Source organism: Mercenaria mercenaria, chromosome 16 (assembly GCF_021730395.1).
Source record: "Mercenaria mercenaria strain notata chromosome 16, MADL_Memer_1, whole genome shotgun sequence".
Taxonomy (NCBI): domain Eukaryota; kingdom Metazoa; phylum Mollusca; class Bivalvia; order Venerida; family Veneridae; genus Mercenaria; species Mercenaria mercenaria.
Window position 1 is genome coordinate 27,358,434 of NC_069376.1, and position 13,137 is coordinate 27,371,570.

The window sequence follows — 13,137 nt, forward strand, 5'->3', positions numbered from 1 at the left end:
ACAATATATTGCTTTCTTCAATATTTGTGGGAGGGGAAATTTCTGTAGTCGAGTGAAACCATGAAATTAAATCCCAAGAACTAATATTCCCATACATTTTATGTTCAAAAGTTGAAATCCATTAATTCATATCTCCACTTAACAGCGGTTTTGACCAAAAGCATGAAATTTTTTTGCCCATGAATTTGAATGGTTTCACGATATACACCCGCCCCCCCCCCCCCCCCCCTCTTCCTTGAAGGAGGTGTGATAAAATTTGATTCAGATATATGGAGGATATTTTATTTGTTTGTTCCAGAGCCAGATGAAATTATATCTTTAAAGGAATCAACCCAAGATGCAATAGTTTCAGAGTGGTATAGCCAAGAGTGAAAACGTAGACCAAGACGTTCACAAGTGACAGACATTTTTTGATCTATCATGTGTTAAATAACCACATTTTCTTTTCATTTCATTTTTTTAACTGAATTGCACCAAGTTTTTTTTTATACCTTTCACTGTGGAATTACCACATATATTCCACTTCAGTATTTTTCAAATATATAATAAATGTGACACTGAAAAACATGTAATTAACCCTGTAAACCACATGAGAGAGGATATAAAACACGTAATTCTTACGAGAAAAATTTATTTCATTTTCTATTTCCTCTTCTTTCTTCTGGGCAGCAATTCTTTCTTTCTCTCTTTGTTTTTCCATCTCTCTTTCCTGTTTCTTCTTCAGTTCTGCAGCTATTTCTTCCATTTCCTTTTCTCTCTTTCTCTGTTCTGACTCCATCTTCTTTTTCTGTTTCTTGTTTGGTCTCTGGGGCTGCTGATTCTGAAAGATCAACGTAGGCAAGTGACAACACATTTTAGAACCTGTCCAACAGATTAGGCATTTTATGCATCATTTTTGTTTTCATGAATGAGTAACTGTGAAATAGTTAAAGTTCCAGGCTGTAATTTTTTTCAGTATGGTGGAAAGGCGGTGGGTCTCATTAGAAGGGGAAAACTGTAATCACTAAAACGGGGGGGGGGGGGGGGGAACACAGAGACAGAAGTAGTAGTATTTCAAATAAGTTAGATTCCGGAAGAAAATGACTTAAAAGCCTATTGTCTTCTGTTTTAAATGGTATGATATACACTGACCCAACACATGTCGTAACTGTCTCTTTCATTTCAGGCTGACATTAAATCCCCACTCAGCCACCTCATAACAGAAATCAACTTTTTTCCCAATATCACAGAGGTAATATATAGCATACAGCTGCCTGTTTCAGCACTAGTATAGCTCCAAGGAAAGGTAGCACACACATTTAACCCCCCCCCCCCCCCCAATACAAACATATTATTTTCAAAATGTAAATTAGGGCGAAAAGATCATTTTTTCTTATCATTCCTGGATTTATCAAACAGATCAAAATGGCCCAACCCAACAATCACACAAAAAGATAATATCAATTTTTCATGAATTTGTGTGTGTAGGGGTCACGCTGTCAATCGCCCCACTGAGCCATTTGCAACAAAAAATAAATGTGGCTCCGAAAATTTCTAATTGCCGAAAATGGCCTGAAGCTATGTCCGTCTGCAAAACTACGAATTTTGCATTTTTCTTGTTTACAAACCAAAAGGTGTGAAAAATCGATATTCTGTGTAGACAAAATCTGTGTATAACAGCTGTTTTTGAAAGGAGTGAGCCAATTTGCAATAATTCTTTTTTATCAGGTAAATGTTTATAAATTTAAAATGATAATTTTAAAAGTTAACAAAAATTGATATTTCTAAAAAGCTTTCTAAAAGGTAAAAAATTTAACAAATACATAAAATAATTTTTTTGTGTGGTATAAGTACTTTGGTTAAACCTACCCGAACATCAATGCTATGCGCTTTGCAGTTGATGGCCTCATAATTTTATCATTTCGGAAAAAGCAGTGGCTCAGAGAAAAAAATTCCCAGTGTGACCCCTGGTTTGTTTGAGTTTAACATCTTTTTCGACAATTTTTCAGTCATATAAACGACGGCGTCTACTTGTAGCAGTGAGCACAATGCGCAGCTTAATAGTGCTGCCTCACTGGACTATCACACCATAGACACGCCAAATGATACCCCACCCAGTCACATTATACGGACATCGGGCTGACCAGTCCTAGTACTATCTTTTTAATGCCGAGCGCCAAGCGAGGAAGCTACTAGAACCATTTTTCATGTATTTGGTATGGAACGGCCAGGGATGGAATCCACAACCTCTCACACTCGAAGTGGGCTCTCCACCTCTAGATTACCAAGGTGGTTTTCAAAGAGTTTATCGAGTTTAGCTCACAACGTCTACACTGATGGTCTTGAGGCCAGAGTAAAGGATGTATCTAACCAGACTAAGACTTTATTACATGATCACTCACCAGTACTGGAGTGTCTGGCCGAGAAATTCCTGTGTCAGATTTGTCCTCGGATTTTGAGCTTGAGTTATCTTCAGGAGTAGTTTGTTTCTTACTGTCTTTTTGCTTCGGCTCTGAAATTTAAAATACTTGTTATTCCTGGCAGCATTTTCATTCTGTCAGGACATTTTTTTTTTTCAAAATTGCATTCAATTTATTTCATTTGATATAGGTTTTTTAAAGATTTTAGCCCATTAAACAAATCCTGTTGTACAAAAATGGATTTACATCATTCATAATATACTAACCCAGATTTACAACATCTGTGAACAGATTACTAATGTACTCGCCTGGATTTACATCATTTTACATTACCTACCATACATGTACAAGTTCCTTTTGTACTTGCCTAGATAAATATTATCTGTGCACAAATTCCTCTTGCACTCAATTGAATTAACATCTTCTGTTCACTATTTCCTCCTGTACTTACTTTGACTAATGCATTCTGTTCACAAATTCCTCTTGTAATCACCTGAATTAATGTCTTGTGTGTGAAATTCCTTTGTATTCACCTGGATTTATGTCTCCTGTGAACAAATTCCTCTTGCACTTACATTTACATAAATCAACATCTTCTGTGCACAAATTCCTCTTGTACTCACCTGGATAAACTTCTCCTGTGTACAAATTCCTCTTGCATTTACATTTATCTGAATTAACATCTTCTGTGCACAAATTCCTCTTGTACTCACCTGGATAAACTTCTTGTGTTTACAAATTCCTCTTGCACTTGCATTCTCCTAAATCAACATCTTCTGTGCACAAATTCCTCTTGTATTCACCTGGATAAACTTCTCATGTGTACAAATTCCTCTTGCACTTACATTTTTCTGAATTAACATCTTCTGTGCACAAATTCCTCTTGTACTCACCTGGATAAACATCTCCTGTGTACAAATTCCTCTTGCACTTACACTCACCTGGATTAACATCTGTGCACAAATTCCTCTTGTACTCACCTGGATAAACTTCTTGTGTTTACAAATTCCTCTTGCACTTGCATTCTCCTAAATCAACATCTTCTGTGCACAAATTCCTCTTGTATTCACCTGGATAAACTTCTCATGTGTACAAATTCCTCTTGCACTTACATTTTTCTGAATTAACATCTTCTGTGCACAAATTCCTCTTGTACTCACCTGGATAAACATCTCCTGTGTACAAATTCCTCTTGCACTTACACTCACCTGGATTAACATCTGTGCACAAATTCCTCTTGTACTCACCTGGATAAACTTCTTGTGTGTACAAATTCCTCTTGCACTTGCATTCTCCTAAATTAACATCTTCTGTGCACAAATTTCTCTTGTACTCACCTGGATAAACTTCTCATGCATGCAAATTCCTCTTGCACTTACATTTTCCTGATTTAACATCTTCTGTGCACAAATTCCTCTTGTACTCAGCTGGATAAACGTCTCCTGTGTACAAATTCCTCTTGCATTTACACTCACTTGGATTAAAATCTTCTGTGCACAAATTCTTCTTGTACTAAACTGGATTAATGTCCTCTGTGCACAAATTCCTCTTGTACTCACCTGGATTAACATCTCCTGAACACAAATTTCTCTCTTACTCACCTGAATTAACATCTTCTGTGCACAAATTCCCCTTGAATTCACCTGGATTAATGTCCTCTGTGCACATATTCCTCTGGTACTCAACTGAATTATTGTCTTTTGTGCACAAATTCCTCTTGTTCTCACCTGGATTTACACCATCTGTGCACAAGCTCCTCTAGTGCATTAACCTGGATTTACATGATTTGTGTAAAAATTCATTCTAACTTCTTGTGTAAGCAATCTGTACAATTTATATTGTACTCACCTGGATTTACGTCATCTGTGTACAAATTTCTTGTTGCTTTTTTCTCTTTCTTGTCTTGGTCTTTTCGTTCTTTTGCTCTCTCTGAAAAACAGATGGTGACAAAAGTAGCAAAGTCTTACCAAAGTTCACACAGATTTTAGGCAAAAATGAAATCTTCTCAGTTTAAAAAAACTGCACTTTGTTAAAGCACCTTTAACAAATACTTCTACAAATTTCAAGGGTTTCCAAACACTTACAGCAAATACAGTAATCCTTGTATAAATATATTTTTCAAGAAGCTCAAGGTTTTGATATCACACGTATATTTAATAGTAGATTTAACATCTTTCATTTTGATACCAACTGTAAGTTAATTAATCAAGAAACTAAACAAGAGCTGTCTGTAAGACAGCGCGCTCCACTAGTCGGGGATTTGACAGTAAAATGAATATATGTCTGAATAAGAGACCTCTACTTTAAAAAGAAGATACACCAAGGGGCATAATTCCATCAATTACACAAATTTGAGTTATTAAGATTGTTACAACACATGCAGACGATGATGATAAAGATATATTTTGAGTTTCAAGTCATTATCTTATATAGTACCAAAGTTATGTCCAGAAAACGAAGTTTGTCAAAAACTTCAGTATAAAAGGGGCATAACTCGGTCAAAAATACAAATCAGAGTTATGGGGATTGTTACCACACATGCAGATGATGATGATAATGATACATTTTAAGTTTCAAGTCTTTATCTTATATTGCATTAAAGTAATATCCAGAAAGCGAAGATTGCAAAAAAAGTTTAAGTACAAAAGGGGCATAATTCTGTCAAAAACACAATTACGAGTAATGGGGTATGTAGCCACACATGCAGATGATTATAAACAACAGATGTCACTAATGGTGAAAAATGTCCCCGCAGCACCTTGACCTTTGACCTGGTGACCTTGCAATAAGTACTATCAGCATGTGAAGTTTGAAGGTCCTAGGTGCAGTGGTTCGCGAGAAAAGTGCCTTCATGCAAAAAGTTAACGTTGTGACTAACGAAATAACTAACTAAAGAACGAACGAACGGACGGACAGTTGCCTCCCTTCAGGGCCATAATAACAAATTCTTCTAATTTCAAATCATTATCTTTAAAAGTACCAGAGGTATGTTTATAAACAAAGCTTTCAAAACAATTTAACATGAAAATAATTCAAAGTATAACTCCTTGGTGACCTTGACCTTGGGTATAATGAGCCCAGCCCCTGCACATATTTTGTTTGTATGCTGGACAATATTTATGTGAACTTACAGTATGATATAAGCAAAAGTAACAAAGATATGACAGAAAAACAAAGGTTGCCGAAAAACTTCAACCTTAAAACTAACCTAAGTGTAAGACCTTGGTGACCTTGACCTTGGGTATAATGGGCCCAGTCCCTATACATATTTTGTTTGCATGCTGGACAATGTTTATGTAAAGTTACAGTAAGATATAAGCAATAGTAACAAAGATAATTATGACAGAAAAACAAAGGTTGCCAAAAAACTTTAACCTTAAAAATAACCTAAGTATAATACCTTGGTGACCTTGACCTTGGGTATAATGGGCTCTGCCCCTACACATACATTGTTTGTATACTGGACAATGTTTATGTGAAGTTACAGTAAGATATAAGCAATAATAACAAAGATATGACAGAAAAACAAAGGTTGCCGAAAAACTTTAACCAAGACGGGTCACGCCGACACCAACGCCGGGGGGAGTAGTATAGCCCCAACCCCTATTCTCCAATTAGTGCAGCTAAAAATGTTCATTTCGTCAGTAAATTTGAAGCCTTAGTCAAACACCTTATCCACTTGGCCCCTACAGAAAGGAGGCAAAAAATTAAATAAATTGTAAAATAAATCATAACTATACTAAACATAAACATGTGCAATATTTCTTGTTAAACTAATTAATAAGAATTATTGAGGACTAACCTTTCTGTCTCTGACGTTTCTCCCTCTTCCTCAACTGTTTTTTACTAGGTGGTGGGAAATTCTGTGGAGTTGATGACGTCTTTGGATATGTGTTCTGGTATGATCTTCTGCCTTTACCGTGTGCACCTTTAGTGTCCTGCAAACACAGTCCCCAAACAAGTTTTCAAGTATGACACCGATACATTTTGTATTCATGATACTGAAAATTTGACTTTTTTTCAGTGTATTTTATTTTGAGTTTTTTTTTTTTTTAAGAATTTAAGACTCTTTAATAAAGATTTCCACCAGAAATATCAGAATTATCTGTAGGTAAAAAATAAAGCAAGTAATTTTTTCTTCTCAAAAATTTACAAAATGGCAAATTTTTAGGTCAACCAGCAATAGGGATCAAATACAGCTGAAACTCGGTATCTCGAATTGCAAGCAACTGAGCACTTTTCTTCAAGATAATCGGAAGCTGACTTTCAAATGACACTTCGTGTACGCTTTTCAGACATGCACTTCAAAATTTCTTCGAGAATTTTGAGATAAGCAAATTTGAGATACAGAGTTTTAAATGCATATCACAGCTTTGGAATCAAAATGAAATCAGATTGTTTTAGATGTAAGATCGAAATATATTTAACATAAGAAAACCAGATTTTACAATTTCACTAATCGTTCGTTTGTCTTGGGTTTACCGCCATTTTTCAACAGTATTTCAGTTATGTAATAGCGGGCAGTTAACCTAACCAGTGTTCCTGGATTCTATCCCAGTACAAACCTGTTCTCCACAAGTAACTGCCAACTTCCCCACATGAATCAGACGGGAGGATAAATTATTACATACACAATGTCTTTTATCAAATCGCCATGGAGAACATATACTCGCCAGAGGGTAGAACTCATGACCACACGATCCACAAATCAGCACTCTCCTTACCGAGCTAAGCGGGCAGGTTGCATTTGACATTCTGTCAGTGAAATATATTTCGATCTTACAGTAAAACAAACAAACATCCTTTGTAACTTACGCAGTTGCCACAGTAACAATCATCGCTGGAATCATAATACATGTAGTAGTCATCATCATCGTCACTCTCCTCACAGAAAAACGGAAAACCACCGAACGGACCTCGGAACTGGGCAAAAAACATTTCTGAAGAATAAAACCAAATCCTTAATGGTCATGTAAACAAGCAAATTCGATGAATTGGTATCCCCCGCCGAAAGGGTTTGTGGTGAGGAATGGCAAAAAAATATATCCGGCAACAAGAGTGCCAGAATGTCACAATATACGCCCGTCACAGCAAATTTCTTTACTCTAGCACCTGTATTTGCAAATGGAATTTTAATTTTGTGGTTGTTTAGTAATCATTGTAAGTCATTTGTTTTTCTAAGTCCACAAAAAAACTCCTTACCAGGTAGAGATACCTTAAAATACACCTAAAATTTGAAAGTAACATCCATGTTGTACCACAGAAAAGTGGTCTTGTTTTTTCCCTACGGTCAATTATAAAAAAGTTACAATATAAGTTATTTATAGTAACAACTAAGGGAAAATAATCTTTAAAAAAAAAAAAAAAAAGAAAATTGTAAGTCCACACAAAAATCTTCACCAGGTAGAGATTGGTCAAAATACACCTCATAAATGGAGGTAGCATGCATGTTGTACTACAGAAAAGTGGTCTCGATTTTTCCCTACGACTAGTAATGAAAAAGTTACAATATAAGCTATTTATAGTAACAACAAAGGGAAGTAATTCTAAAGAAGGGAACTGCGCATGACACTTTGTCTCATGATGGTGTATAATTGTGCCAAGTTACATCAAAATCCCTCCATGCATGAAGAAGAAAGGCTTCGGACAAAGTCATTCTTGTATCTGACCTTTGGCCTCTAAGTGTGACCTTGACCTTTGACCTAGGGACTGGTTCTTGCGCATGACACTCCGCCTCATAGTGGTGAACATTTGTGCAAAGTTATATCAAAATCCCTCTATGCATGAAGAAGAAATGCTCCGGACAAGGTTTTTATTCTTGTATCCTTTGACCTCTAAGTGTGACCTTGACCTTAGACCTAGGGACCTGGTTCTTGCGCATGACACTCCGCCTTGTGGTGGTGAACATTTGTGCCAAGTAATAACAAAATCCCTCAATGCATGAAGAAGATATGCTCCGGACAAAGTTTTCTTTCTTGTATCCTTTGACCTCTAAGTGTGACCTTGACCTTAGACCTAGGGACCTGGTTCTTGCGCATGACACTCCGTCTCATGATGATGAACAATTGTGCCAACTTTCATCAAAATCCCTCCATGCATGAAGAAGATATGCTCCGGACAAAGTCATTCTTGAATTTGACCTTTGACCTCTAAGTGTGACCTTGACCTTAGACCTAGGGACCTGGTTTTTGCGCATGACACTCCGTCTCATGATGGTGAACAACTGTGCCAAGTTTCATCAAAATCCCTTCATGCATGTAGAAGATATGCTCTGGACAAAGTCTGTGGACGCCGCCTGCCCACCTGCCATCCCGCCCGCCCGCCAGGGGCGTTCCCATAATACGTCCCGTTTTTCAAACGGGCGCATAAAAAGTTAAGGATATTAATTAGAAGCAAATAATTTCATTAGTCAAAATCAATTTAACAGAAAACAAATGTTTAATTAAAGAGTACATAATAAATGTATGATACTTTGATCCTGACTAAAGAATTTATTTTGAATGGGATATGCTTACTGTAAAAAGCTTAGCTTTTAAAATTAAATGCAGTTAATTGAAATATGAGCTTGAAGTTTAACTGGAACGAAATATTGTCTTTGAGTGGTTTGGCACCAGGTGTTTTTGTTTAACATGTACATTTGAACTTAAAAAAACAGATGTCCTTATGAGAACAGTGGTAAGATATCGTGAACATGACTGAGGGCAAGGCTTGTGCAGTCACAACTTAACATGTTGAAGGTTTGAACATTTAAAAAAAAAAAAAAAAAAAAAAAAAAAAAAAGAAATGGAAATATATATATGTATATATATTTATTTTTTAAGGGTGTGGGGGTGCGGGGGAACTGGAGAGGAAACAAAATTTCACATGTTGATTATAATATTGATGGAAAATTAAAAATGAAAAAACAAGAGGGTCATAATGACCCTGGATCGCTCACCAGAGTAATATGAGCTACATGTTTCTAATGTCAAACTGATGATTTTTAGAAATTTTTTGGAGATTTTCCGATGTACAATCAAGTTCAACCCTGGGCGGGGCCAATTTTACATGATTTGAACAAAGTTTGTAGAAGTCTACTAGGAAATGTAACATATCAAATATCTAAGATCTAGGCCTTCTGGTTTATTTTTAGCAAATTTATAAAGATTTCCCTATGTACAATCAAGTAAACCCCTGGGGCTGGGTCAATTTGACCCTGGGGGGGGGTCAAGATTTGAACCAATTTTGTAGAGGTCCACTAGGCAATGCTACATGTCAATATCTAAGCTCTAGGCCTTCTGGTTTATTTTTGAAAATTTGAAGATTTTCCAATGTACAATCAAGTAACCCCTGGGGCGGGGCCAATTTTACCCGGGGGTCATGATTTGAACAAAGTTTGTAGAAGTCTACTAGGAATATGTTACATATCAATATCTAAGATCTAGGCCTTCTGGTTTATTTTTAGCAATTTATGAAGATTTCCCTATGTACAATCAAGTAACCTCTGGGGCTGGGTCAATTTGACCCTGGGGGGGTCAAGATTTGAACCAATTTTGTAGAGGTCCACTAGGCAATGCTACATGTCAAATATCTAAGCTCTAGGCTTCTGGTTATTTTTAGAAAATTTGAAGATTTTTCTATGTACAATCAAGTACCCATGGGGCGTGGGGTCAAGATTTGAACAAATTTTGTAGAAGTCTACTAGGCAATGCTACATGTCAATATCTAAGTTCTAGGCCTTCTGGTTTATTTTTAGAAATTTTTTGAAGATTTTTCTATGTAAAATCAAATGACCCCTGGAGCGGGGTCAATTTTGACCCAGGGGTCATGATTTGAACAAATTTTGAAGAGGTCCACTAGGCAATGCTACATATGAAATATCTAAGCTCTAGGCCTTCTGGTTTATTTTAAGAAAATTTTTAATGATTTTCCTAAGTAAAATCAAGTGACCCCTTGGGCAGGGTCAATTTTGACCCTGGGGTCATGATTTGAAAAATTTTGTAGAGGTCTACTAGGTAATGCTACATGTGAAATATCTAAGCTCTAGGCCTTCTGGTTTATTTTTAGAAAAATTTTGAAGATTTTTCTATGTAAAATCAAGTGACCCCTGGGGCGGGGTCAATTTTGACCCCGGGGTCATGATTTGAATAACTTTAGTAGAGGTCCACTAGGCAATGCTACATGTCAAATATCTAAGCTCTAGGCCTTCTGGTTTATTTTTAGAAAATTTTGAAGATTTTTCTATGTACAATGAAGTAACCCCATGGGGCGGGGTCATTTTGACCCTGGGGGTCATGATTTGAACAAATTTTGTAGAAGTCTATTAGGCAATGCTACATGTCAAATACCTAAGATCTAGGCCTTCTGGTTTATTTTTAGAAAAATTTTGAAGATTTTCCTATGTAAAATCAAGTGACCCCTGAGGCGGGGTCAATTTTGACCCCGGGGGTCATGATTTGAACAAATTTTGTAGAGGTCACTAGGCAATGCTACATGTTAAATATCTAAGTTCTAGGCCTTCTGGTTTATTTTTAGAAAATTTTTGAAGATTTTCCTATGTAAAATCAAGTGACCCCTGGGGCAGGGTCAAGTTTGACCCTGGGGTCATGATTTGAAAAATTTTGTAGAGGTCTACTAGGTAATGCTACATGTGAAATATCTAAGCTCTAGGCCTTCTGGTTTATTTTTAGAAAAATTTTGAAGATTTTCCTATGTAAAATCAAGTGACCCATGGGGCGGGGTCAATTTTGACCCCGGGGTCATGATTTGAATAACTTTAGTAGAGGTCCACTAGGCAATGCTACAAGTCAAATATCTAAGCTCTAGGGCTTCTGGTTTTTGAGAAGATTTTTAAAGATTTTCCTATGTAAAATCAAGTGACCCCTGGGGCGGGGTCAATTTTGACCCTGGTGTCACCCCGGGTGACCAAGACAAGTGGGCGACCAGGTGTGGGTGCGCAACTTCACATGTTTATAATAAATGTTCACAGAAAAGAATGAAAGAAATTTAATGAAATTCTGCCAAATGGCAAGTTTGTTATGTACAAATATGTGGATTTTTAGACAATTAAAGGGCAATAACTCTGCAGTTACAAAAGGAATCCATACAAAATTGTGTGTGCACAACCACATTATAGTGCTCTAAATTCTGTTAAAGTTTCATAGTTCAAGGTCAAATATGTCAAAAGTTATGATGCAGAAATTGCAATATTTATAGTACCCTATATAGTTAACACTAGAAATTTCTAAGGGCCATAACTCTGGTGTAACTTGGGCAATCTGACTGAAACTTGACGGGCCGCAAGAACTCATAGTGGTGAACAGGTATATGAAGTTTTAAATAAATATTCCCAACCATTTCCTAGATATGGCTCCGGACGGACGGAAAGACGGACGGAAGGACGGACAACGCCAAAACTATATCCCTCTGACTTTTGTCGGGGGATAACAAAGACGTTTGCATTGTGAAATAGGTTCTTCGCTACATTAAGTTCAACTGCATGTATTCACAATAGTTGGTGTGTTCCAATGTACGAAGAATAAGGAAGGATGTTATATTCAAACATAAAGAATGAAATGTTGCTGTTGCTATCTGAAGACAACAAAGTCTGGATATTGTAAAATAAATTATTAGGTTCCAAGCGTGTTCCACTGCTCTTGACTGAATGCAACTTCATGAAAGTGAAAGTAAGGTATACATATTTTCTGTCCCCATAATGAAACTAAATTAAATTGTATTCTACAGTTTTAAAAGTATATATTTAGTATTAATTAATTAATAAATTCTAAGATTTTTTTTTACTTGCCTTCAAACATACGTCGTAACATCTCCTCCTGAAAGATATTAAACAAGTTATTTATTATACCTCTTTGATAATTGCATGTTAGACAAGCCTTTATTCTTTACAGTTGGAGGAACTGACTGGCCTCTTCCACCCAAAGTCTTTAAAATAATGCAGTGCTCCCCTAAAATTGACTTTAAATCAAGCTTTTGTTCTCCTATGCCCTAACACCAAGCCATATCTTTCCCCAAATAACAGACCTGGGCCCCATCCCCTTAAAGTAAGACAAGGCAGTCTGAAAGACAGCTAAATCCCCCGCCACTTTTATGGATAGTGAAAGGGTAAACCACTGACCTTGATCTGTGACCTTGACCTTGAACTGACATGACTGACTCATGAATTCTGCACATTGTCTTGATGAGGTGATTATTTGACCCAAATTTCATGAAAATCCTTCAAGGGGTTTAGGAGACACAGAGCTCAAACCTTTGACCTTGAGTTGTGACCTTGACCGTGACCTGACATGGCTGACTCGTGAGTTCTCGATGAGGTGATCATTTGACCCAAATTTGATGAAAATCCTTCAAGAGGTTTAGGAGATACAGAGTGGAGACAAAATGGAAGGCTCAAACCTTTGACCCCAAGTTGTGACCTTTACCTTGAGCCGGCATGGCTGACTCATAAATTCTGCACATCGTCTTGATGAGGTGATCATTTGAACCAAGTTTTATAAAATTCCTTCTATAGATGGGTTTAGGAGATATAGAGCGGACACAAAATGGAAGGCTAAAACCTTTGACCTTAAGTTGTGACCTTGACCTTGAGCCGGCATGGCTGACTCTGCACATCGTCTTGGATAGATGATCATTTGACCCATGTATTAGGAGATACAGAGCGGACACAAAATGGAAGGCTCAAACCTTTGACCCAGAGTTGTGACCTTGAACTTGAGCCAACATGGCTGACTCGTGAGTTCTG

General features: G+C 36.9%; 1 protein-coding gene across 2 annotated transcripts in view; it reads right to left on the bottom strand.

Moving 5' to 3' along the window:
• Nucleotides 1-13,137, bottom strand: part of LOC123539629 (serine/arginine repetitive matrix protein 1-like) — a 50,590-nt gene that overhangs the window by 14,847 nt on the left and 22,606 nt on the right. For both annotated transcript variants that reach the window (XM_053526482.1, XM_053526483.1), the window contains exons 5-10: nt 12,184-12,211; nt 7,215-7,339; nt 6,202-6,337; nt 4,248-4,328; nt 2,382-2,491; nt 622-820 (exon numbers count right to left, since the gene is read on the bottom strand). In XM_053526482.1, the coding sequence (XP_053382457.1) occupies nt 622-820; nt 2,382-2,491; nt 4,248-4,328; nt 6,202-6,337; nt 7,215-7,339; nt 12,184-12,211 (679 nt within the window). The remainder of the gene's footprint in view (nt 1-621; nt 821-2,381; nt 2,492-4,247; nt 4,329-6,201; nt 6,338-7,214; nt 7,340-12,183; nt 12,212-13,137) is intronic.